This window comes from Clytia hemisphaerica, unplaced genomic scaffold (genome assembly GCF_902728285.1).
Source record: "Clytia hemisphaerica strain Z4C2 unplaced genomic scaffold, Clytia hemisphaerica genome assembly, whole genome shotgun sequence".
Lineage (NCBI taxonomy): Eukaryota > Metazoa > Cnidaria > Hydrozoa > Leptothecata > Clytiidae > Clytia > Clytia hemisphaerica.
Window position 1 is genome coordinate 200,043 of NW_027104561.1, and position 27,686 is coordinate 227,728.

At 35.4% G+C, this 27,686-nt stretch overlaps 2 protein-coding genes across 3 annotated transcripts; one reads left to right on the forward strand and one right to left on the reverse strand.

Annotated features, from left to right (window-relative positions):
• The first annotated feature begins 939 nt into the window (after nt 1-939).
• Nucleotides 940-5,522, forward strand: LOC136823202 (epithelial membrane protein 1-like). Of its 2 annotated transcripts, none has more exons than XM_067079373.1 (3): nt 940-1,220; nt 3,945-4,054; nt 4,597-5,522. In XM_067079373.1, the coding sequence occupies exons 2-3, from the start codon at nt 3,952-3,954 to the stop codon at nt 4,941-4,943; spliced, it is 450 nt and encodes a 149-aa protein (XP_066935474.1). In that variant the 5' UTR covers nt 940-1,220; nt 3,945-3,951; the 3' UTR covers nt 4,944-5,522. The 2 variants fall into 2 exon arrangements, with proteins under 2 accessions (XP_066935474.1, XP_066935475.1); XM_067079374.1 differs by lacking the exon at nt 940-1,220 and adding an exon at nt 3,724-3,748.
• Nucleotides 5,523-15,214: 9,692 nt separating this feature from the next.
• LOC136823219 (eukaryotic initiation factor 4A-III) lies at nt 15,215-27,686 on the reverse strand (the record flags this gene model as incomplete). Its single annotated transcript, XM_067079393.1, is given in 10 exon segments — nt 15,215-15,421; nt 16,212-16,339; nt 16,647-17,009; nt 17,275-17,363; nt 17,606-17,739; nt 17,888-18,020; nt 20,473-20,535; nt 21,264-21,330; nt 21,526-21,598; nt 27,387-27,686. Coding segments are annotated over 10 exon segments (1,218 nt in total). The 3' UTR covers nt 15,215-15,404.

Genomic DNA, 27,686 nt, shown 5'->3' on the forward strand with positions numbered 1-27,686 from the left:
AAAATTATTGGGGGAGGGGCAACTACCCCACAGGGCTGTAACTAAAGTGCCCTTGTACAGTTGAGACGGATTAGATTGACAATAATCAAAGATTAAGCAATCTTGGTTCCTTTTTTTCAACTGGCCAAGCTGGCACACAACGTTGTTTCAACGTTCATCTAACGTTATATGGACGTTATGAATGTCACATGGACAATAATCAAAATGAATTCTTCCTGTGAACTTAAAAGTTATTATTCTCTATTACGGTATTACGGCTATTACAGTTTTCTTTAGTTCAAAAAGTTTTCAGTTAGGTAGATGTGTTCCTGTAGCAACCGTCACATCTGTAAAGATATTTCTTAGTTTATAGATTTGCACTTTTGAAGACGGCGGAGTGACTGAAGCGATTTGGAAATACCCGCAGCTTTGACCCAAAAAATTGGTAAAAATGTCTTTTTACTCTCGTCCTCAGTTGATCGGGATCTAAAGAAATCAGAAGCAAACCATATTTGTAGCAGAAAAACACACATTCTTAAACTCACTATTTCTTTCAGACATAAGCCTTGGTTGGTCACGTACTAAAAATATAAATCCTTTTCAATATTTATTTTAACAAAGGTTTACATTTTTAATAATATTTCATTAAATGTCAAAGGTTCTGACTAGAATTAATTTGAAACCACGGTCGAAACCAATATGATGAGCTTTCCAGGCAAACGAAACTGACGTTAAAATATCACATAACATCAAATCAAATTTCACACTATAGAAGGAACTTATTAGTAGCTTTAATTTCATTGGCTTATACTACTTTTCTCACGATTCAAAACACCAATGGCAATGCGTCTTACAAAAGAATGTATCCCAGCGTACATTTATAAAAGGGCGGTGTTTTCATAAATGGAGAAAGTAAGAATGTATAATCACAGTAACATTTATCTAATGGGTTTCATAAAAGCCCTGTCGTGACTATATTCATTACAGAAGACAATACATACAGTGTAATAATCCTTTTTGAGCAAAACGGTGAAGGGTACTTTTTAACCATAAATGGATAGAGTTAGGCTACAGCTTTTATTTCCATTGGAGTGGAGTTGTATACACCCCTATTGAGTGAGACATGCTTCAATAAAAGTATTATCAAAAGTCAAAAAAAATATTTTTGTCGAATTAGTAATAGTCTGCAATTTGAATTTGAAGGATACTAGTTGTCTTGTGGTTTGCTATCAACTGAGAAGGTAAGATTCTTTTATTTACGAGATGGTTTCTTGCAATGATAAGAGACCAGATGGTGGAGGAATCTCTCAAAATGTAGCCAAACGTAAATTTCGCCAAATTCACGATAAACTTCCAATTATGTGAGATACTGAGTCTTCGGCAGGGTTTCAAAAAACTCGGAGAGACTACCTCCCCGTTTGATAAGTTTGGCTAAAAAATTCTTCCCGGCGATAAAATACTTTAGGAAAGTTAGTGTAATTTTTGAAATTTTCATAATGTTTTTGAGTTTTAACGATATGAAATTTGGAATCTTCACCAACTAAAAAACAGGCGGTTTTCTTTATCAATTTGAATCATCTGTTCGTTCATATAAACATATATTTTTTTCGAAGCTTCTGATTGGTCAATCGCTGAAATTCTATTGAAATGTTACGTGACTTAGGTAGGATTTCCTACCTAACCACGGCACACTTTTCAGCAAAAACTTTACATCTAGCCCTTGGAGCTTTATAAATCTTTGACCTGCACTAAGTAAAAGAAAGGCTTTAAAAAGCTAAACGCTTTTTTATAAGAACCAGTAAGTTTTCGCCCAAGGCTGGGTTCCTTTTAATTTTTTCAAATTTATAGACTTAATAGTTTCTTTATTGGAAAACTTAAGGTGGTAGTCTACCCAAAAATAAAAAATCATCGAAAAAATTGTCGAATTCTGGTTTTTGGGTGTTTTGAGATCCTTAGGTCTTTCTGAACATCTCCTGAAAATTTCAGAGCTATATCTTTATCATTCAGGCCGCAGTGAGCATTTTTATCCTGTTGGGTGCTTGAAAAATCGCCCTAGCAACAGAAAAAATCCCGTTGCTAAGGACTTATTTCTTCAATCTCGGCCGAAACATAGCAATGTGATACGCCAAAAGAAAGCTCTTTTTACGCCCTTTTCGAGCGTCAAAATATTATTTTCCGTGGCATTACGTAATCCTTGAAATTAAAGATGGTAGCTGCAGTAGTGTAACACATCAAAACCAGCTGAAAAGCAAGCTGTAAGCATGATTCTGCAGGTTTCTTGGCAAGTTTTAGATCAAAACTTAATCTCTTTGATTGAAATGATTTATTTAAATGAAGAATGGACTCTAAAGAATCTATAAAGTTGCTCTACATTGGTTGTGTTGCTGGATTTCTGCGAAAAACATTTAAGTTGTCGACATTTTGTTTTGAGCATAGACAGTGTGCTTTTGGTGGCTCACATATTGTTTTGTAGTGGATTTAAATGTAACTGAGATATTTCCAAGCACAACATGATGTAACAGAGATAGAAATGTGCATTATAATGAACTGGACCTAACTTCTGGAGACACACATTCTCATCTGACACCAGCCATTCATAACCGCCTAGGCGGTAACCGAAGCGAAGGCGCCGCCTTCGATCAAGCCAGCTCATTGTCAATTCAAGTCTATGTGAATAAAAATATGCACTAGAAAAGTTTCCATGTCTATAGAGAGTCATGCTGGAATTTCAATGAACATTTTGTCACACTTATGTGGCTGTTTTCACCCAAATTTGATGTTATCGCAAGATTACCGCAAAGTTTGCTATATTTACGTAACTTTAGCGCAACATGTTTTTGTTGATTTTTGGATAATTTATCAATTTTTGTGAAATGTTTTACTTTAACTTATGAAACCTGACTGGTTTGATGAGTATTCAGTGAAGAAATTTTTTGAAAAGAGCTTTCCAGCTTAAATGATAGCATTTTTGTCTTTTTCTTTGATTTTTCTCAAAACGCGTTCCGGGGTTTGCATTCACCTTGTCAGAAATATCTTAGGATTGAGAGTAGCTACAGACTTGAAATTTTCAGGGAAGTTTCCTTACATGATTGTGTATTGAATGAATGGATTAAAAAGTTTTAAAATTGGTTTCCTGATTTTTAATCTCAAAAAAACGTTTTTTTCAGTTTCTTACCCCCTGGAAAAAAATTTCAATTTTTTTTTTCACTCATTCCAGACCTTTTCTAAATATTAGTCATTTAAAAAAAAAACTAACTTCAAAGGTCAAGCCGACTACTCAGAAAACCTGACACAAGCAAAATAAAGTATTTTACCCCCTGGCTGATTTTACCCCCGTCTTTGGTTATTTTTAGAATTTTTTTTTATTTTTAGAAATGTTAATAGTTGATATACTTTTCCTGAAAATTTCATTACGAAATGTAAAGAAGTTCTTGAGTTATTGCAAAAAATGTGATTTTTTGACTTTTGAAATCTGGCGGTAGACTACCACCTTAAAGTATGTTTAAAATCTGCTAAAATCAGTACTTTCTGATATTTGAGGTTCAGATTGTTTTTAAATTGTATTTAGGTTTTGGCCAATTTTCAGCATCGTGTTCTTATGAAATTATTCTTGTAAAAAAGCGAATATTCCCTTGAAACCAATTATGATGTGCGAAATACAATAATGAGTGTGCACGCCCTCATTGTCTTCTATTCAATGACCCCAATCAGTATTTTTTTCTCGCACACAATTTTCTTTTCAATATTGGTTTTGTCACATCATATGATTGTGAGTATTATACATGGGGAGTACATAAATGAAAACTTCAATGTTGCAGACACGTATATTCTGCGCATTTAGTTGTGTTTTAACTTTTTGATTTTTGGGAAAGTAAAGCCTGGAATAAATCACAATCTTATTAAGCCTTTTTTGGATGTTTGCTACAGACTTAGATTATTCTTTATGATTTTGTTTTTTTTTACAGTATCAATATGGCGGTGGATAAGAAGAAAGCAGTATTGGTGATCGTATGTGTTGTAGAGTTTATCATTCTTGCAGCATCAACTGGTGGCAACCAATGGTCCAAATCGATACGTAGGTGCCATCATTCATAATTCGTTTTCTAAACTCATATTGGAAAATTTTAACACCAATATATTCAAGGGTTTTGTAGTTGACGGAGAATCTGAAGGAATACACATTTTCGAAAATTGGGCTGTTCTAGTACGGGAAAACGGAATTTCAAAGTAGCTTTCGGTTGCAGAATCTTGGATCTTGTCGACGGAAATATAAGGAAATTTGACGGAAAAGTGGAATCTAATCATGCTAAACGAAAATAGCCTTTTTTATTGCACTGTTAGCAAATAAAAAGCTTGGTTTATTGTGGGAAGGTACTGGCTGGTTAGCCGGATCGGGTACCCCCTGAAAACCCTCCTGTCAGTGTTTCTGGATACTGAGGACGTTTTGAAGTTACCTGATTAGGGTCATAAAAGCTACTAAATTAGTCAGGATAAACATTTTTATCTCTAAAAGATTTTTTAGATTTTGCACAACACCTAATACAATATTTGTTCAAATTTCAATTACCTGTCCAGAAGACAAGACTTTTTACTGTTTATCTCTTTTTTTCTTTATAGTTGGTGACTCTGGTTTATTTAGATCTTGCAGTTCTGGAAATTGTTATACCTATAGCAGTGATGATGTCTCTGGAGAATTACGAGCAACTCAAGCATTCATGGTATTATCCGTACTGACCACAATAGTAGCCTGTGTTCTCAGTATCTACCATTATCTAAAAGATAAAATCCAAGTTAAAATTATTGCTTTGGTTATGGTAATTGCATTTGTCTTGGCGTTGATTGGTTTATCTGTTTACACTGATAATAACAGCGGCGCTGACTTTGGTTGGTCATACGCTTTGGGATGGGTCGGTGCTATTGGTGCCCTTGTCGCTGGTGTTGTTGCTTTCATCTCCAACCGTTAAAGAACCTGATATTGACATGCTAACGTATGGTCTTCAACTTAGAAAAACGCTCTATTCTTATAAAACTCTTTACCAGTCTATCTTCACAAGTCGACCATGTGACCAAGCGATTGATGGTTGTGTTTGAAAATATCAGGCTATGATGGTGGAACACCAACTCTTGATCTGCTTGAGTATTTGACTTTGTCTATCAAAACGACCTTTCTAAAAACCTCGTTTAGATTATTTAAAAGCCTTAGATATTATTTTCAGAAAGTTATTTTTTTTTTCATAGTTCGTAATCCTTTTTGTAGGGCTTATTTTTTTCACAGACATTTAAACATACGTTTTTTATTTTCGAATACTTATCATAGAAAAAGTTTTATAAGAGATTGATGGTCAATTCTAGAGATCAAAACCTCCAAAATCGATTTTGTCGAGCAAGGATCGTCACAGATGTAGTATTTTCTACATACGTACTTAGAGTTTTATACTACTTTGCCATTTAAAATTTTTGCATTTTGTCTGGTTTTCAATCCCGGGATGCAATTTATTTAAATTTCTGTATATTTAGGTAGAAGATAGAAATCCAGAAAATCATGATTAAAATTTGTCGTTTTATCTTTGATGTGACCTGCAGTAGGCTCGAGGCTCTTCCTTTCATTGTACTGCAATTACTTCAACCGAATTTGATTATTCTGACTCTCGGGGTCCAAAGCTTGAAAAGTCCCTTCTTTATTTCATAGCCACAATGTAGGCTGACCTCATAGAAGGGGCAAAATTTTCTATAGAAATTCCAATGAGGAATTAAATTTTGTTGTGTTCCCAGTTAAAAAAAACCCTTTGAAAAACATGGTTTTAGAGTCCAATATTTTTTCATTGATTTTAAAATGAATATATGGAACTAAAGTAGGACTGACTTTATAGGATATCCTTCCCAGCTAAATTTTCCAGTGGGTGAGGTTCCACCGGGTCTGTGACACAAAGACATAAATACTAATACAAACATTTTTATAAGAATGATGTTTTTCAATTTCATCATGGCTATTCTTAACTCTTCCGGAAAATCATCCTTAAAAATTCTTAAGGTATTCTTAGGTTACAATCCAAATTCTACCAGAATTAACATGTTATTACCCCTGTGAAAGATTTTAGCATTCCTGGGGGTTAATGAGTGATTAACTGCTCACCTTGTTAGCACGAAGCACCGTCAATAATAATCATCATTTACTAATAATTCATGAAGAATATAAATCAATTAAATTAACAAGTTTCAGGCAAGAAGCTCCCCTCAACAGATTTCTTGTGGGCGCCAGGTAACTTTTCCAAAATGCTAAATACGCGGGTTGCAAAATTATAGCAGTACAGTCAAAACATTACTCGAAAAAGTTCACGTGATTTTATTCCCATGTTATTTGGTTTACAACACAAATTGAATAACTTTATTAGTATTAATAAATTCGAACCAATCAGAAATAAAGGTCATATAACAAGCACAAAACCTATATATTATAATTTTAGAAAATAATTCCCTCCCCAGTTTGCCCAAATTTTAGCCGACCCCACCACACTACTTTTTAGTCGGGACAAGCTGGAGTTTTTACAAGCTCTTTTTGATTTGGTTGGTCGTTAAAATGTAATAAAAGAATCTTATTACTTTTTCTAAAGAACGCGTCATCTTTATCACTTTAAATGACCAATTAGTGAAGTATCTTGTAAAAACTCCAGCTCATCTCATATGCTCCTTAGGTGAAAATCTGAAAATTCCTCTTGATTTCATGAGGTTGCAGTCAAAGTATTGATGACGTCATACCTTAATTGCAGCAAGAGGTGTATTTAGGGTAAGTCAAGCAGGTCAAGTGACCTAGTTCGGAGAAATGGAACAAATATTAAATGGACTAGCAGCGAGGTAGTGAATTGTGTCACTTCGTAGGGCAACCTTTGGATCTGGGCAAATTTTTGATAGTATGTTCCTAATAGGGTATAGAATTCGTCTGTCATTGAACTACTCGAACGACAATCAGTGTTTGAATGTGTCGATCATAATCCTACAGATGATGAGATTAATAAAGCAACGCAATCACTCAAGAATAATGTACCATATCAGGAGAATCCGGTTTAACTCCTCTAACGTTCAAATCCTTGATTGCACTCCCTGAGACTTTTACAATTCTAAAAGACGTTGTATTAGAATTTTGGAGCACTCAGAAACAACTAGATCATCAATGGAATGTTGGATTACTAAAAGTTTTACCTAGAAAGGTGATCTGAGCTTACCTGGTGATTACCATGGTATTATGCCACTGGAAATAGTCTATAATGTTCATCAGAGTCTTACACCGATATCTGAAAGCCTGGACTATGACACAGTGCAGGTTTCGCACAGGAACAGGATGTACAGACACTTTTTTCACAGTTAAAATTGCATTGAAAAAGAGACGCGAACACAACCTGCAAACGTGGGTACCATTTGACCACGTTAAGCGTGATCTTCTCTGGCTAGTTCTAGATCGATTCGGCGTACCTCCAAAGCTACTCAGTGCTATCAAAGCACTTCATCATACCATTCAAGTAAAATTTACTGTCGATTCCATATCACACATACTTGATTGCAAAATCCGAGTAAAACAAGGTGATGTACTTGGTCCAATACTCTTTTCAATGTATATTGCTGCTATTATGATTACATGGAGGCAGACTTGTAATCACCCACAATGCATCTTTCGCACCAAAAATGATTTCGTTCTAACCAGTTAGGAGACCAAACACAAAAGGTGAAGATTTCAAACTAGGGGATGCAGAATACGCTGATGATACAGCCGCCCTATTTGGGTTTCAAGCTCGAAGGGCTAGAGGCGAGACGCCTGGATGGAAAATGAAACCACTTATTTCCCATCCAGAACGCTCGTGCGTAGTTTCTACTCAAAACACCGGATTGAAACTAAAATCTATCGATAGATTTCAAAGAATGTAGTCCTCCAAAACAAAGGAACCACTAGATACAATCCATCGTCATGATTACGGCGTGTTCTATGCGCGTTTTGGATGCGAAATATTAAAGTGGCTTCAATGTTTTTTGCCTGAGAAGGGTTAAAGTTTTGCTTTTAGCTCTTTGGGCTTGAAACTCAAGGAGACCTTGAAGCCTCGAATAAACGGGAGTCTACTGCAAAACATTTAGATTACCAGCAAAGCGTGTCAAAAACCTAAGCCTTTTCTGGTGGGTTGATATTTTTATGGGAAAATTTTACTGGAGCACATTTATATCAGAAAGTTTTGAGTGTGGTGCGTGTCAATTTTTCATCGTTTTCAATGGGGCCATAAAAACCTTAACATACTATATACTAATACAGACCAACTAACTAAAATAAAGAGAAAAGAACTAAATGAAGTGATTTCAAAAGAACTACCCGATATCATTGCAATTTGTGAAGTAAAACCGAAACAATCGAAAAAAGAACGTCTCATACAAGACTACCACATTGAAGGCTACTCCAAACCCTACGAAACAAATGCCTTAAATAATGTTGGACGTGGAATCATCGTTTTGACACATAAATCGATCAAAAATGTAGTCGAAGTGACACCCAATAGTGAATTTCAGGAGGTATGCTTGCTGGAAATCAAACTCAAAGGAGCGGATTCTTTGCTTTTTGGATGTATGTATCGAAGTCCAACCAACACGCCAACATCAGCAAAAAACAATACAGCACTTAATCTTCTTCTGAAGGAAATAGCAATGAATAAGAAATACAGTCATAAGTGTATCGTCGGTGACTTCAACTATAAAGATATCAATTGGGAAAACTGGTCAACTCCTCACGATGACACGAAGGAAGACGAACAATTTCTCGAAGCTTTAAGAGACTCCTTCTTTTACCAACACGTCGATGAACCAACAAGAGCTAGAGGTACCGATACGCCATCAATTATTGACCTGATTCTGACAAATGAAGAAAGCCAGGTTAGCAACATAACCTATCTTTCACCACTTCATAAAAGTGATCACAGTGTTCTATCATTTACGTTCGAATGTTACCTTGAAACAGAATGCATTATTGAAAACTATAACTACAATAAGGCAGATTTTGAAGCAATGAAAGGACATCTTGAGAACTCTGACTGGGTTACAGGTTTCCATCAAAAAGCAAGAAAATGCAAACGTAAATGATTGCTGGAAGATGTTGCGAGATAAATTATTCGAGCTTAGGAATCGGTACGTTCCTCGTACGAAAGGGAAACATGCCTACGGAAAAAAGGGAAGTTTTGCAATCGATCAAGATATTCAACAAAGCTTAAAAGAAAAACGTCGCCTTCATCGCAAATGGATAAGATCAATAGGTACAACTTCGGAACAGAGAAATAGAGCTATTTACGCTACTGCGAGAAACAAGGTTACAGGAAAGATCAGACGAGAAAGAAGAACACTAGAAGAACGAATTTGTGGTCAAGCAAAAAGAAGCCCTAAGAAGTTTTGGAAGCATATCCGGAACTCAATGAAGACCAAAACGGGAATTTCCCCTCTTCTCCTTGATCCAAATGATAAATCATCACTTCGTTTTACTGATGAGGATAAAGCTGACATCCTACAGGATCAGTTTTGCAGTGTTTTTACGAATGAACCTGCTGGATCACTACCTGAGTTTCAGACACAGATGTAGCATGCGATCTAACAATCGACATGATCAAAAAGGAACTGAAAGATTTGAATCCTAATAAATCGCTAGGACCTGATGAGATTCACCCAGTCATGCTGAAAAAGCTGGCCTTTTACATAGCCGGTCCTTTACATACTATCATGAGGCCCCCCCAGTCGACCCTCAATTCACGTATTCACGCAAATTTTTTTGCCAATTCACGTATTCACGCGCGAAAAAAACCATTTTCACGTTCACGCGCTGATTTTGCTTTTAATTCTTTTGTTAAACAATTGTGACCTTATTGGGCTAAATTTGACCTTTTTATGGCCAACATAACGTTTTCTGCAGTTTTTTGACCTTATTCTCGACAGCGTCGACCTATTAAGACCTCTTACAATTATTGGAGCTTTCATAGGGCAATGTTTAAGGTCTGTCTATCACGTCTATCACGCCAAAGTTACAAAAAACTGGCGTACGGTGGTATAAACCCTGCCTGAGTTTGCTTTTTAAGGGAGGTAAGTGCAAAGTTAAGCCTTAGCTTTAAGGTTTCCCCCCGAATTTTCTTCGTCGCAGGCCCTAAATATATTTTATTTTGAGAATAAATTTAAATCGAGGTTTGGCCCAAATTCATGGTCTGGAAAGTCGCAAGTCAATGAAGATTGATTATTTTCAACACTGACCATTTACTGGTACAAATCTGGTACGGCGAGTGACGTACCTGCCTGACACGGTGCGGCGTCACAAGATTTTTTTTCTGAATGTTCGAACAGTTCAATGATGCAATCATATAAAAAATTTTCGAACTATCTACCTACTTTTGTAAATTATCGAAGAATCAAATACCCTTCACTGTCTCCAAGTTCATGCGGTATCATTTTGTGTACTGCATTTAGTAACAATATAAGCGATTACAGAAAGACGACCATCATTAGCGCCGACGAAGAAAATTTTCTCATTTAGACTTTTTTGTTTTGGCTCAAAACACTCTCGCATCACAAAATGCGCCGTTAGAAAAATAAGGAAAAAATATGTGTTTCTGTTTCAATTTTTGATTATTTTGAATAACTTTACAATGGCAATAGGTCAATGATATGAAGGATAATGCGAGCGAAGCGAGCAAAAAAAAATTTACATATTTAGGTTTATTCAGTTTTGTTTTAGACAATAATTTGCTTTTCACGTTCACGCTCAAAATCTCGATTCACGAATTCACGCTGGTAAAATCATATTTTCACGTTCACGCAGATATCTCAATTCACGTATTCACGCGTTGAAAAAGTCCAATTCACGTATTCACGACAGGAAAAAGGGTCATTCACGCGTCACGCCAGCCCCTGGGGGAGCCCCTATCATGGCCAAGTCCTTCGTAGAAAGTAAACTACCTGATGATTGGAAGACTGCACATGTGTCCCCGATCTACAAGAAAGGAAAAAAGAACCTTGCAGAAAATTACAGGCCCGTTAGTTTAACATCAGTTGCGTGTAGAGTAACGGAAAGAATCCTAAAGAAACAAATAATGGAACACCTCACGAATGAGAAATTGCTGTCAACCAAACAACATGGGTTCATGGGTAAACGATCGACAGTGACACAACTACTTCACTACTTAGACAAATGTGCAGACTCGATATCCAATGATAAGGTTGTTGACGTAATCTATTTCGACTTCGCAAAGGCATTTGACACCGTTCCACATCGCAGATTACTAAGAAAACTCGAAGCGTATGGTATCAGAGGAAGGGTACTTGGTTGGATGAAAGCATTTTTGTCCGATCGTTACCAATATGTGAAGGTCAATGGAAAGTTATCTAAGAAATGCCAGGTGCAAAGCGGTGTACCACAAGGAAGTGTCTTAGGTCCACTCCTTTTCGTTATTTACATCAATGATCTAGCTGAAGTTACCAACTCAGAAATGTTTCTCTTTGCCGATGACACAAAGCTTGTTGAAGAAATAAATAACGCTGAAGATGCAATTAGACTTCAGCACGATATCGAGGCAATGGAAAAGTGGTCTGGTGACTGGTTGTTGAAATTCCATCCTGATAAGTGCCACGTGTTGACACTAGGGAAATTCTGGAACATTCAACATGCACATCCTTACGAGATCGCTGGCTCTGTCCTAGAACATGTTGATCAAGAGAAGGATCTTGGAGTGATTATTGATAGTAAATTGAATTTCGAAGAACACATCTACACCAAGATCAAGAAGGCTAACTCGATCGTTGGATTGATTAATAGAAGCTTCGACTTCCTTTCTCCCGAGATGCTCCGCACACTTTTCATTGCATTTGTGAGACCTCACCTTGAGTACGCGCAAGCTGTTTGGTCTCCACGACTGATCAAACACTCTGATGCAATTGAAAGTGTCCAACGTAGGGCCACAAGACTTGTCGGTGGTTATAGAAACCATTCATATGAAGAACGTTTACAAGTCATGAACCTACCCAGCCTCAAGATCCGGCGTAAAATCGGGGACATGGTGGAAGTATATAAACATCTTAATGTCTATGATAAATCTTCCCTATGTCAGAAACTCGTTCTTCGAAATCGACCTCAACGTAAGCACAATCTCGAATTAAAGAGGAATTTCGCTGAAGACGGCATTAGAGGATACCAAACGAATTCACTTTACTATAGGAGCATTGATACTTGGAACAGTTTGGCAACCAATGTTGTAAATGCACCGTCCGTAGGGAAATTCAAACTAGAATTGACAAACGAATGGAAAGATAAGATCTATAAATTGTAAAGATGTAAGATTGTTTCATAGAGGTCAATAGACCTGAGAAATACACTTCTATAAATATAAAAATATAAAAAAAATATTATTTTTACATGAATTATTTTTCAAATATTGAATTGAAATGGCTCCTAAAATAGAACTTTGAACCCTTTAACCCTATTCGGCCTAGGGGGGGGGGCTCTTTCTGTTTGGAGGTCAAACTATTGGTAATAATTCCTGAAATAATAGAGCTTTTGCCGTGAAATTCTCTGTAAATTCCTAACTTTTATTTAGCTTCAAAATAAAAAAAAAACTTGACACTTAAATATTTTCACACCTTGAGCATGATGACATTTCTGACAGTATGGTGTCACAAAAATTGACATATTTTGATTTAAACCGTAATTTATTGAGTATTTAGGATAAAATAAGCATTTTAAACTCATAGGGAACTTTTTTCTAAAGCCTTTGTTAGAATACAATAGCTATTTATAAGAAGAAAGGAAATTTTTGGTTTTTGCTCACTTTGGTCATGATGAGTGACGTCATCAAAAATTTTTTTTGTCAAAAGTTACCTTACGTGACAAGGATTTTGTGTGCAATTTCATCCAAAAAGACCCACTAGATCAAAAGTTAAGGGGTGGTACAGGAAAAGCCCCCCCCCCCTAGTTCTGAACCGCCCCTAAAAGCCTAGGTTAAATAGGGTTAACCCTTTAAGTGCCAATGTCGTATATATCAGACATGGGCTATCTAGGAGCGCCCTCCTGTAATGCCTAGTTTTAACTAGAAATCCTCATTTTTGGTCTAACTCGTAGGAATTGGATTGGGTTTCATGGTCAAGCAAAAAAAAAAAAATTAAAAATGAGTCTTTCCAGTGAGATTTTAAGCCAAAAGTAAAAAAAAAATTTAAAAAATGACAAAAATTCACTTTTTAAAGATTTTGACCGTTTTTTGACCAATTTTGGTCAACGAATGATCCAAGAACCTCCATATTTGGCCCTGCTTTACTTAATTCTGTTATCCAGCGAATTAGTTTGAAGTTTTACAATTGGGCACCTATCATTCGCACAGCGGGTCTGACTGCTTTAATTTCCCTTACCTACCCCCCTTTAGCCGCCGCTCATCTCGCCCTTTCTTAATCGTGCGGCGTTGAAGGCGTTTAAAAGAAAGAGAAGACTCTAAGCTATCCAACAAGCTATGAACCAGCTTCTAACTCCTTATAGATCTGGAAATATAAGCCTTTAAAGTTTAAACTAGTGATTTTCTAGTATGATTTGAAAAAAAAGTCTGTGACACTTAAAGGGTTAAGATTCAAAAATTTCCTCCGTTGCCCAACCATGGAAGGCTTTGTCAATTTAACCCGAAAAAAATGGAATTTTTCCCCTGTCTATTACTAAAAATAGAAAAACAGAGGTCAAATTCCTTTCACCTTTCCACACCTTTTGGGTGTTTCCGATAGGAAAAATGACTTGAAATGATATAATCTTGACTTACGCGTATGAGAATGCCGAAAAACTGATTGAATACCATAAACACACACCTATTTGTGTGCAAAAATTAAGTTTATATAACGGCCTTTTATTCATACCAATGGGTCTAAACGCGGTCTAAAACTGAATTTATCCAGAGAATATAAGCGTGAAAGCTAAATTTTCTAGGCGTGTAATGGCGTGATTGTGAAAATCAAATTTTTCAGGCGTGATGGCTTGAACTCGGAAAAATTAGCGTGATGGCGTGAATTTTTGGTCCGCTGGGGGGGGGGGGCTCATTTAATTTGATAATTGTATTTCCCTGGTTACGTTTGTTCGTTCTAGCAAGGACACTTGTACAGGGTGTCCCTAATAAAAGTATCGAGTTTGAACATGCGATTGAGTAAAAAAGTTTGTGTGTGTTATCGCTAAAATATAAGAACGTTCTCCATCACATAATAGGCTCATTACAAAAGGTAGTTACAACGTACAAATTAATCAATAGCCCTTTTACTATTCCCCTGTTGCATAAATGTACATCTTTAAAAATCAAAATTAATAAAAATTCAAATTCCCTCGTTTTACTTTGTTATTGTTCCATATACATTCCATTTTTATTATTTTCATAGTTTTACATACGATTCTTTACAAACATGTTTTAATTGTTGCGTTTTTCTCATGATCGTAATTTCGTTGCATTTGTAAACAGGCAGAGCATGTTTTTATTGTTACGTAATGACAAAGAAAAAAGAGGGAGAGCTTAAAATACAATTTTGTGAATACACACTTAAAACTTTCTACTCAATCGCATGTTCAAACTCGATACTTTTATTAGGGACACCCTGTATAGCGTAGTCCGGCCAAGACCTCTATGTCCGGCCAAGACCTTTATGTTCGACGACGACCTCTATGTCCGGCCAAGACCTCTATGTTATCGACGACGACGTTCTGCCGTGACTTTGCTATACACAAATACGATAAGGTGTTATTTTGAAGACTGTGTTGTCAAATTTCCAGACCAGAACTTATAAAATAAAGACCGAAAAAAATTGGGCTGAGACCTCTATGTTCGACGACGACCTCTATGTCCGGCGACGACCTCTATGTCCGACCACGGCCTCTATGCGCGGCGACGACGACCTTTATGTTCGACGACGGCTTATCATTTCGGATTATTGAACCCGATCCCCCCTGATAAACTTTCGCGGTTGAGCTTATCCGCGAAATTTTAAGATTTAAGTCCCGCGACTTAATTTCGCGGATGGCACTATTTGAAGACAATATAATCGCGATTTTAACTTTGGTTGATATACGCATTATTTCGCTTTTTTGATGACATTTAACATTTACTTAAAAGTAGTTTATTTGACATTGTTGTGTTTTTTTGGTTTTCCATCCATTGGTACTTAATTTAATCCCTGCGAAAATTTATCCCATTAAATTAGCACCAGCGAGAAGGATAAAGATTATTTACCATAAAAACAACATTTGTATTTTGGCTTATAAAATAACCAAGTCGAAAAATTTTCAAGCTTGGCATAAAAAAGTATGTACAATGAAAATAATTAGATAGTATCACGAGTGAAACACAATATAAGTAAGTTCTTGAGATCTCCCCGTCAATCTTCCATGGCGGCTTGGTAAATTTTTGGTTTTAAATCAAATCAGCAACTAAAACAAGGAAATGAATAAATTAGTATATGTAATCACATGATAACGAGTGCAATTCGAATATAATTGCACGAGTGATTTTTTTGTTATTAATTTTCCGAGTCCGAAAGGACGAGGAAAATTCGAAACAAAAAAATCACGAGTGCAATTTTCGAATTGTACGAGTTATTATGTGATTACGAGCTAATCGCACAATGGCTTTCCCTACTTTTTCCCAGTTAGGAAAGTAAATTTCAGAAATTACACTGAGAGTTTTATATTTTTCTCTTCTCTTTATGTCTTTCTTTTATTGTTGTGTATTGATTTTCTTTCTCACAAAATAAATTTCGAATGCAATTAAAACGTTCGATGCAAAAAAAATGTAAGAAAAAACATTAAAATCAATTTTGTAAACATTGGCGCCGCATTGGAGAGTGTGATTAACGATTAATTGCTCTCTTTGAGGGCTTGCCAAATAAGAAAAAATAACCCATCGTGCGATTAGGTCCAAAATTTGCTTTTAAACTTTCAGAACTATACATACTGTAGCCAATTTCTATTTACTGGCCTTTGATAATTTAGTTCGCTCACTATGACCTAAATAATTTCTTTTTTACAAACACTCAATTTTCATTGTTTCTGATGATTGGAAGTCGTGTAACGATTATCCAAAAAAAGAAAATGAACGGACTATAATAAGGATAGAGACGAAGGAGAATAGATTTGCCAACACGAAACTCAAAGAAGAAGTATTTCGGCAGTTATCAGCAGCGAATCATATTTGTTTTACTTTTGTTCAAAGAAAACCTACCGTTCATTGGCATTTCATCGATTTGTGTGGAATAATATTGTTCGATATCTCTCAATACACGAATATCGTCTGCTTTCACGAAGTTGATGGCAACACCTTTACGTCCGTACCGACCTGATCGACCGATTCTAAACATAAGGAATAGAAATAGTGAATTAATCTCTTGAGTATGAACGAAGGCGAGGATTCAATGTGTACCCAATATAAAAACACACTTCTCAAATTCACAGAGTCTTTGCAAACACCGTATTGTTTTTCAATGCCAGACATAGTTGTGAGCGTTTTGCGTTTTTGTATATCAGGATTGATGATGGTATTTTGGTGTACATATCAATGGTGTAAATGTTTGGAAATTTGGAAACGAGGCCTGCAATTAAGGTTTTTGTCGATTACCTCAATAAACTGAATGAGAATCGAAGAGAAAAATGTTGGTACCTGTGGATGTATAATTCACGATTATTTGGCAAATCATAATTAATGACGAGTGAAACTTGAGGAACGTCCAAACCACGTGACCAAACATCGGTTGAGATCAAAACCCGACTGGTACCCGATCGGAATTCTTTCATGATGGATTCACGTTCTTTTTGTGGCATATCACCGTGCATTGAAACTACTGTGAAGTTCGCTTCTCTCATTTTCTCTGTTAACCAGTCCACCTTACGTTTTGTGTTGCAGAAGATGACAGCTTGCGTGATTGTGAGTGTATCGTATAAATCGCAAAGTGTTTCGAATTTCCATTCTTCACGCTCGACTGCCACGAAGAATTGTTTGATTCCTTCTAACGTCAATTCATCACTGGAAGAAGGATAGAAGTGCAGATTGTTAGAAGTCATGTTATGTCGAACAACAGCTAAGCCACATAGATACACAGTACAAAGATAGAGCCCTTTTCATGATAAAAACATGTGCTTTAATAGTTCAAAGAGCTAAAAGTGAAGGTTTAAAATTATCAAATAGACATTTCAATATTGCATATAAGAGGTTCAAAAATTTGGAGTTGAATACTGGAGTAAAGTTTTTAAAGCACTGAAATAGAATAGGTTGTGTTCTATCATCTTACCGTTTTACCAAAATACGAATTGGATCCGTCATGAATTTTCGTGTCATTTCCAAAATTTCATGTGGTAAGGTAGCGCTAACCAGAACGACCTACAAAGTATAAAAAATAAAATTTCTCTATGTCTTCACTCTGCTTCACTTCAAAATACGTTTGGAAATTGACTCTGTTGACCTCTAAAAGTCCAGTACACCTCCAACATCACTATTACGTTCCCCTGGACACATTTAAGTAATCAACTTTTAGCCTATAACTATTTCGGAGTATTCTGATTGCTTTAGATCAGGCAAACTTTAGACGGCATTGTTTAGCTTTACGATTTCGATTTGCTTACTTGAGTTGCTGGTGGCAGAAAACGATAAACGTCATAAATCTGTTCTTTAAACCCTTTGTTCAACATTTCATCCGATTCGTCAAGGATGAACATCTTGATGGACCTCGTTCTTAAGTTGCGCCGTTTGATCATATCTAAAGTGAACAACATAAATAATTATAAAGTATTATATTTTTGCAGGAGCATGGGAAAATGCAGCTAAATGTGTCGATGAGGTTAGTCATGAAAAGGAAAGAAAAGAGGCTTTGAAAATGACGAATCACAACACTCAAGAAGACTTACCAAAAACTCTGCCAGGAGTTCCTGAAACGATGTGTTGTCCATAATCCAATTTTCGAATATCTTCCCCAATATTTGTACCTCCAATACATGCATGACATTGTACACTCATATAATCACCTAACGCTAATACAACCTATAAGAAATCACATCAGTTATTATTTTTTCAAAAACAGCCTTAGAGAACTGTCCGGAATTTTCCAGGTGTTATTTGTGCTTTACTTACAGTATCACGACTAAGTCCTTTTTCCAGGATACTTAAGCCGAATTCCAGGACTTTAATCTAGATTACAATCATCAGAATACATATCAAGCTGGACTTGTCTAACATCAGGCCCGAAGGCCCATTCTCGCTACATATAAAATACAATAATAGTCATAAAAAAACCTTTATTACATGTTTGAACTATAAAAACAAATAAAATAAAGCCTGAGAGGATGTCGAGAAGTTAAGGTATGTTTAAAGTTAGGTAATCTGACGAAAATTGTGGTTTTTCAAACTGAAAATCTTAGACTGAGATAAGTGACAAAATTGAGCTTGAACATTAAAATAATAACTTTAATAAATCTTAAATATCTTGAAATATATACAACAAAAATGTTAAATTAAGATTATTAATCGTCAGCCGTGCAAAATTACTCGAATGTGATTGGTTTAGAGGAGTGCAATTAATCGTTAATTGCACTATTACCATTTTTTGCACTCTTCGGCGGGGGGACACTTTTGTTCTCTTTTCTTTTCTCTCCCAAGTCCTGTGTCAGAGACTTTTTTTTACTATGTAATAAAATACAAAGACATTTTTTTCTTCAATATAAAAAAGAACAAACACATTTTACGTTACAATAGCTTCTTTTAATTGAAAACAAAGAAAAATTACACTGTAATGTTTTCTTTTTAAACAAAAGAAAAAAAGGAGGTTTTCGAATGTTTACTGACGATTACCTCGGAATCGTATGTTTTGTCGTGCAATTAACGATTAATCACTCGTAACAAAGGAGAAAATACCGTAATTTGCACTCGTCCTTCGGACTCGTGCAAATTACTATTTTCTCCTTTGTTACTCGTGATTAATCGTTAATTGCACTCCAAACCATACGATTACTAGTACAAATAATCAGGGGGGGGGGTCGGTAGTAAAATCTGAGACATAATGACGTTTACTACGGTGGTGGTGTAACGAAAAATCGAAATTTTTTTTTACTACCCAGGGTAGTTAAATACTAAAATGGGTGGTATCTATGTGTTAAATGTTGAAAATTTTTTACTACCTGGGTAGTTAAAACTGGTAAAATTAGCAAATTTTAGCTATTTTTGTAATCCTTTTAAATTTTTGGATGACTTTTCTGAAAGAATCTGAAAATTTTTATAATTTGAAAAAATTTTCTGTTGGAAAGTTGTTTGCTGCAAACAAAAATTTTTTTTTGTCAAAATAAAAGACTTTAATTTTTGCACTAAGTGAAAAATGTGTCACAGAAATAATCATTTTTTAGTGTAAAATCAGTCCAAAAAGCAACCAAAAAATAGGTGGTCTCCATGACAAATTGTCCCAAAAACTTCTACTACCAGGGTAGTAAAATACCTCTTCCAAGAGTCTGGGTGGTGGTACGTAAAAATTCGTGAAAATCCTTTTACTACTCATATATGTCTGAGATTTTACTACCGACCCCCCCCTGAAATAATAAATAAATCAGAGGAATGTAAAGAGATGGAAAACAGCTTCTTCATAACAATAGACAAACGGCTCGTCATATACCAGGTCCTTTGCCCTTAAGGGAGTTTGTTTCGAGCTAATGGAATTCTTTTGTTGCTATTTTGAAAAATTTGTATAATTAGCGTGGTATGACGAAATTCTTTTGTTTCAGGACAAATTATGCGTAAACTTAGGGGCTTATATTTTGGGGAGACCTCTTTTATACCAAAAGATACCTATATTTTCTTGCTCAGAATTGCTCCGGCGATTCTAATGATATAACGACATCATGACCGCATAATTAGATTAAAAGCTAAAGTTCACGAAAAGAAAAAATCAAATCTGCCTTTATGAATTTCTATCAATTTTTTTAGAAATAATTTGGTATCATTGTGATGAGAATCTTAGAAAATTAGTGTAAAATTTGATACTGGATACTGAAAGTTTAAAAAGTAATGTATCAAAAACGAAAAACACAAAACCACTTTTATAAACACAGCATATAGAAACCAGACCTCTTCGCATGGCGAGCCGTTTTTTCTAACTTTTTGTAACGACCAAATTAAAGCTAACACAAAGGAGTTTTCAGTAGGCACGATCAGAACACTTCGGGTAAACAGAGAAGCACTTTTTCTATTCCATCCCAATTCTCTGAATAAATATAGTTAAAACTTTTTACAGCACAATTTTGAATATATATGTATTACTAGAAAATAGTTAATTTCTCTTAAAATGTTCAATAAGTTTAGTTCTGAAGAGATCCTCTTTTGTGATCTTTCTCAAATCATGTATTAGATTTAAAGTATGAAAATTAGTATACTGCAAATAATAATTGGCACTGTCAGTATAAAAAGTGTCTAGTCTAGACACAATTTAAGAAGAAAATGGCAAACATACCTTTTGAATTTGTCCCGCTAATTCTCTTGTGGGTGACAGAATAAGTACTTGCGTTTCTCGTACCTGCAAAGGGAAAATGTATAAATAAATGACAGAATTGAAGATATCATGGAAAATGTGAAAAACCTAAATTCGTTAAGTTCACTCCCAAAATAACGCCTCAAACAAGTATTTTTTTTTTTAAATTACAGAAGCAGTATTTTTGTCTTTTTTTAACCAAACCAACAAAAAAAACTTTCTTCTTTCATCGACATTCGACTTTTGTGTCTTTGTCCATTTTTTACATTTAGGGGGGGGGGGGGTCTTGGGTTTTGATAACCAAAAGCAAGGGGAGGTGTTAAAAGTATGACTTTCTTAAGGGGGGGTTGCCAGTTAGGGGGGGGGGTCTTCTTAAGTAAAAATGTCTCTAGAGAAAAACAACACAAAATAAAAATGGCAACAAGATGTGAGCAGCGTGTACGTGATTAAATTGTTAATCAATTCTTCTTCAATAGAAGTCTATAACAAAAATCATCTAACCTAATTATGACTCTTGTACAATCGTTTCATTTATACTGATTTCTAAGGAGGGGGTGTGAAATTTTAAATGAATTAACACTTAAGGGGGTCCTCTTTAATACCTAAGGGGGGGGTCTTGACCCCTCTAGAAACTATGATCCTTTAATGTTGATGACATGCAAAAAAAGAGGAAGAAAATATACTGTGAATATTTCTGCCACTTCTATCAACACAACCTTGCTGGTCCTTGTTAAGTTTAAGTAATGAGAGAGTAAATGTAAGCTAAGCCTTACCCTTGTGTCAATCTGTTGAAGTGCTGAGATGGAAAAAGTAGCAGTTTTACCAGTTCCTGATTGGGCCCTGAAATAAAATAACGAATAATTACAAATTATTACAACTCGCTATATTTCAAACCTTACCTGTGAGTATAGTAAAAGTGAAATTTTAATGTGGTGAATAAAATTTCAAAATATCAGAGACATTCTTCAAGAATTAGCTGACCAGATTCTAGGAAGCGGTTGGTTGTATTCTTAAAAAATATCAGGAGTAACTTACTGTGCAATAACATCCCTTCCTTTTGTAACTGGTAAGATGGCTCTTTGTTGAATTGCAGAGGGTCGCTCAAAACCTAAAGTTAAATTAAGCATTCAAAATTTTCTACACATTTATGATTCAAGCCATGGTGACTGCAATGAACTTTTTAGGTTTAAAGGTGAAGAAGGTAAAGAAGCAATCTGATTGGCTCTCAGAAAATATATAGGCTAGATTTTTAAGTAATTTATTGCCTGATAAATAAACAACAGTTGACAAGCTACCCAAGTCCACAACACACTTTGTCTGATGCTTTGATTATGAGTTTAATCCAATTTCCATAGAATGGCCGTGCCATTATATTATAAGCTGGGGCTTTGTGACGCTAAGCTTTTAGGGGAATGTTTTTGGTTTTTCCGAAGTACATTAAGATAGAGGAAGACCTACTGAAAACGGGAAATTAGGGGAATAATTATATCAAAAGTTATTGGCAAAGGAAGTCACCTTTTGAGGTGGAAATGGTTTTTCTGGCATAACTTTTTATTGCAGTACCCTAGTTTTATCCCGGTTTGACAACCAGTAGTCAAGCACATCAGAAACACACACAAATGTTTACACATCGGACAGGATAAGTTTACACGAAGCACCAGCAAAAACAAAAGTTCGATTTGGCTAAAAATGACTGAAATTGGACCTAATATAATTTTTTTTGGTAAAAGCAATGGTAATTCTGTTTGGCTATATGAAAAGATTACCTATCAAAAGCAGCTGGCAAGGCAACTCTTTTCTCTGATGTGTTCTGAGAGTATATTTCGGCTAGAAATTTTGATTTTAAATTCCTATACCTTTTGTCCTTCAGAAAAACTAAAAATATTGGCCTTTGCTTTCAGTTCCTGTAGCCAGAAGTGTGACTCCATGTTTTTCTAACATATACATTCTTTACAGCATACAGTATAACTAACTATCGTCAACTGCTCTAACTTGGGACTATCTGACAAAATATGGAACGGCAATTCAGCCACCATTTCACTGAACCTCCAAAGTCATTTGATTTGAGTTAATGAACGACGTATTAAAAAATACACAATTTCTCTTTCCAATCGTCCCAAGTTAGAGCAGTTGACGGTAAATTTAGATGGATAGATTTTAATTTGCGCAGGTTTTTCAATAGAGATGTCGTGTGACTCAAATCCTACGTCTTGTTGGACTAGAGGAAGCGAAAGTAAAATTGCACGATCTGATTGGATGAAAAAATTGCCATGTGAACTGGCACGAAAAATAATTCTCATTTTAAAACAAGATGGCGGCGGGAAAAGCTTTGCTTTAGGTTTAGAACAGTTGTAAATTCTGGTTGACTTTAAGGTTTTATCTTATCTTATCTCATTTACTTTAATTAGTAGAAGCTTTTTCAATGTTTGAGGAATGAAAGTCTATAAAAGTTATTTGTTTTTCGGCACTTGGTTTGCGTAGGGTAAAATGGCGAAATGCAAAAATTGATTTTGGCAACAATTTTTTGAAAAATAACCCTACAAGATTTGAATATATCTTTTTATTCCATGAAGAGATTACTTTCAAATAAAAAATATATTGACAATGAATGGGTAAGCTTTCTAGAAATCCAAACATAAATTGCATAGCTTTTACCAAAAAATAGCACTTTAGGATCAGAAACAGTCAAAAACCAGCTTTTTCCAATTTTCTTCGAGTTGCAGGAATTAATTCCTTGTTTGTTTTTTAACATGGTTCCCTTGCTCATATCAGGGGGGGCCCAGACGGGGGTAAGAGAATAAAGTTTCTAAGTAAAATCTTAATTATCACCCAAAAAAGTGCTTTTTTTGTCCGTATCTTTTAAATAGATAGTCCCAGCCTTATCCCTCCTTCAGTAAAGCTTCCGATACATTTTGTCCTTCAGAAAAACCAAAAATATTGGCCTTAATTGCTTGCTTTCAGTTCCTGTAGCCAGTAGTGTGACCCCTGTATTTCCATTTTATTACGCGCAGGTTTTTCAATAGAGATGTCACATGACTCAAATCCCACAGTGTTATTGGACTAGAGAAAGCGAAAGTGAAATAGCGCGATCTCATTGGATGAAAAAAGACCGTGGGAACTGGAACCGAAATTAATTCTCATTCTAAAACAAGATGGCGGCGAGAAAAGCACATCTTTTGCTTTGGACAAAAGGTTGTAAATTCTGGTAGTGGGGTTGTCTAGCATAATTTAAGGGAAAAAAATAAGATCCAGCTGAAACTTTCTCCAGACCTTCTCTATAGGATGGTTATGCCTCAGGAAAAATTCCCCTAAAATCCCACTGGTGGAACATCCTTTTTTTGGGACATTTCTTTTTTCCCCAGGCAAAACCCTAAGGGCAAAATTTTTTGAAAATTTCAAACTCATTTTCAGACATTATCAAGTATACCATTCGAAAGCTCTCGAAAAACTATATAGAAGACTTTTAAACGGGTATAGCCGATTTCATTACCTAACTCAAGATAATTCATGCATAAGATGCTATATATGGTCAATTTTAGACCAAAATAACCAAAATGTGGCGAAAAGTGGAACTTGCGCATGAAATATCTCGAGTTAGGTAAGGAAATCGGCTATACCCGTTTAAAAGTCTTCTATATAACTTTTCGAGAGCTTTCGAATGGTATACTTGATGATATCTAAAAATGAGTTTGAAATTTTCAAAAAATTTCGCCCTTAGGATTTTGCCTGGGGAAAAAAGAAATGTCCCAAAAAAAGAATGTTCCACCAGTGGGATTTTAGGGGAATTTTTCCTGAGGCATAACCATCCTATAGAGAAGGTCTGGAGAAAGTTTCAGCTGGATCTTATTCTTTTCCTACAAACAGCCTGTATTTTTGTAACACGACCACACTATGGTTGATTTTAAGGTTTTATCTTATCTCATCTCATTTACTTTAATTAATTAGTAGAGGCTTCTTCAATGTTTGGGGAAGGTAAGTCTATAAAGTTATTTGTTTTTTGGTGGAAAAAAGTGTTTAAAAGAGCATTTTATGTGCTCAAGGTTCATTTTTCTTCGCAAATTTTTGTCTTCAATCTTTAATAGATGAAAGAGTATTTGACTGATGGTTATGATTTTTTCACAGAATATAGTAAAACTATTCCGGAACTTGGACCTTTTTACAGAATTTCAAAAAATCTGTTAGTAATGGTAATCTGGTTGGTAATGGTACACTTTCTGCAAAATTTCATGTTTTAACTGACTATCATTAGTCTGCAATCATAAATTTTGTGTCAGTTTTTCCTCGTTTCGGCAATTTTTAGCAAAAAAGTGCTTCAGTTTTATGGTAGCACTTTCTTTCCAGGAAGGTATTTGACCTGGAATTTTAAATTTCCATATAGGCAATTTATTCATGTGTTTTTTTACAAAAAAAGTGTTTTGAAACGTTTTTTCCATCTTGCTCTAGCAGTGATTTTCTGTTTACATCCATTTTGACACTGAAATGTGTCCCGTCTGAAATCATTGCACATTGCCCCTATTTTAAGAGTGTTTATTGAAGGTTTTTTAAGTTTGAGAGTATAAGCTCATATGTATGTGTTTGAAAACATGTCAAAAAGTATGATTTTACCATTAGGGAACCATTCTATAGGTCCCAGTGCATTGGTGATTGGAAGTGACACCAAAAAGTGTCCCGTCCGAAATCACAATAAGATTGACAATATTTCTGAAATTCTGAAGGGTAGAAAGATTTGAATGGCTGAATATTGTAATCTAGGATAGAGCATATTTCAATTGAGTAAATCTAAAATTCAAAGCTCTTCAGATTTGATTCCAGGGGTACTAGAAAAAATGTCCCGTCCGAAATCATTTGTCCTGTCCGAAATCATAACTTTTCAAATATGTTTCAATTTGTAATAAAATGAATGTTTAACATTCAGGAAGTTATTAGCAAGACCTAGTGGTAAGAAAAATGTTCAAACAGGCCAATTGAAGTAAGTTTTTATACCTTTATTTTAACCTTGAAAATAGGAATTAATTTTGGACGGGGCAATTTTCCTGTAAAAATAGGTATTGTACTAAAACCACTACTGGAACATTCTGAAGTATTTTCTATTTGGAATAATAGTATATTTACTTGTATACTTACTGATAATATGTAGACAGTTAGCCACACTAGCGTCCCGCCAAAATGCGTATCAAAGATTAATGCTGCGAAAGCGCTATATCGTTTACTTAACTCTCAAGCAAAAAAATGCACCGCAAAACTTCTAAAGGGATTCATGAAAAAATAACCCGGCGCTTTTTAATGAAATTAACATTTTCAAAAACTTTGAGAAATTGCCTAAAATTTGAGCCATAGATGAAAATATTTGAGCCAAGCCAACCTTGAAAACTAATTTGAAGATCAACTTCCGAAGAAAAAGATCTACAGGGAGACGGAACCCACCTAGATCCGTGCACTGCCGGATAGGCTATCTCCCGGAAATTTTGCCGGACCTCAAACAATGACCCATTTACATGTGCGTAATTGTTTTTACTTTAGCGTACAAACAAGGCCTTAAAAATCGAAGCGCTGGCTCGAGAATTGAATGACAAATTTTGGTTGGTTGATTTTGGCTGCTGCACGTTTTATTTTGTTTCCAACTTTCAAGTTTTAATTAATATTGTCTTGCGAACTTGATTCAGGTAACTCTCATCCTTGTTGTTGAAATGTATCCTGTAGATGACTGATGTTATTATTTCTGAAAGCTAGATTTCCTAGTGTGACTAACTGGTAGAACAGGGTAGAAAGAAAAAGTTTAGCAAAACTTGAAATAAAACAGATTTTTATGAAAATGATTTTGGACGGGACAGGAAAAATTTAGTGCAAATCACCCTGAAAAAAGATGAAAAAGGTGATACAGAATATTAAGATCTATTCTAATTTGAGGAAGGCCTTTATACAAACAATTTCAGGCTGTTCTACAGCTTCCTTACTTCCTCAATACATTTTTCTGATGTATTCTAGCCTTTAGTTTTGAAAATTTTGTCCGTCCGAAATCATTTACGATATCTACATGCCAATCAAAAGAATGCAACAAAAAAAGGATCTCACCTAAGTTTAGTGATACTTAAATATCACCTGTTACAACCCTTATAATAGGGTGGACAGGCCAAAATTTTCCCCTCAATTTTTAGAAACCAAACTAATTTTATTTGAAAGTCCTTACCTTTTCACGGTGGAATTCAACTTCATTGGAGATTGGAAGCACCAGGTAGGAATAATGAATAATGAATAATGAAATTTTGCCGCATCAAATATTTTTTGAAACGCGACGGTAAACAGAACATCCAATTCCCATCGTCGCCTAATGCATTGAAATTCATTTTTGTAAATTCTTCCTCCTTCCGCGCAAAAAATCCTGACCAGTGTGCACCCTACTTATAATATGTGATACTCTCTCCAGTGCAAGTTAGTTTTGATTTTTTTTACCACTAATTTATCATTTTCATACTACGCTCGCTCGAACAGCTCCATCCATGAGCCCCCTATATTCTCTATTATTAGGCCTTAAAAGGTGGTTTCAAGGTACATTTCCATGAAATATAGGCTACAGACTGTCATAGAAAAGTAGAGTTATGTTTAAAAAATGGACTTTATTTTTCATGATTTCGGACGGGACACGGTACAGATTTAGCGCAAATCGCCCATTGGTAAGTTCCTATTCCCAAACCAAATGGAAGTGACCATAATACCATGATGGATGGAAATGCAAAAATATTTTTGGTCACTATTTTAAAGAAAGAATACTATGTTATATAGCCACCATTAATATCCTGAGATAGAGTTGTAGGTCATATCAATATCAGTGATCAGAAAAGCAAGCAAAAATCAGAAACTTTGATCAGTTTTACCTCTATAACTTTGACTTTACTTACCATATGCATATATTCCTCTAATGAGATCTTCTTTCAGTTTCATCTGATCAAAAGTTCTGGTAACTTTAACATCTTCTGATGTCTCAAAGACAAGTTTTGAGTCTTCATCATCAGTAGTTTCGACCACACGGCGTCTCACTTCTTCAGCCATCTTGAAAAAAGAACTTGAAAGCAGCGGGCAGAGTTGGTCTTTAATACTGCAATATTCATGTGAAATTTAGGAGCACGGTGGTGTTGTAGTTTAGTTGACAATTTGGTTTAGCGAAATATAAACAAATTCTAAACGCACCACTATTGAGG

Excerpts from the sequence above, each read along its gene's own strand:
- LOC136823202 (XM_067079373.1), top strand. The coding sequence starts at position 3,952 with ATGGCGGTGGATAAGAAGAAAGCAGTATTGGTGATCGTATGTGTTGTA. Across the intron at positions 4,055-4,596 it reads CCAATGGTCCAAATCGATAC|TTGGTGACTCTGGTTTATTT; the intron begins GTAGGTGCCATC and ends TTTTCTTTATAG.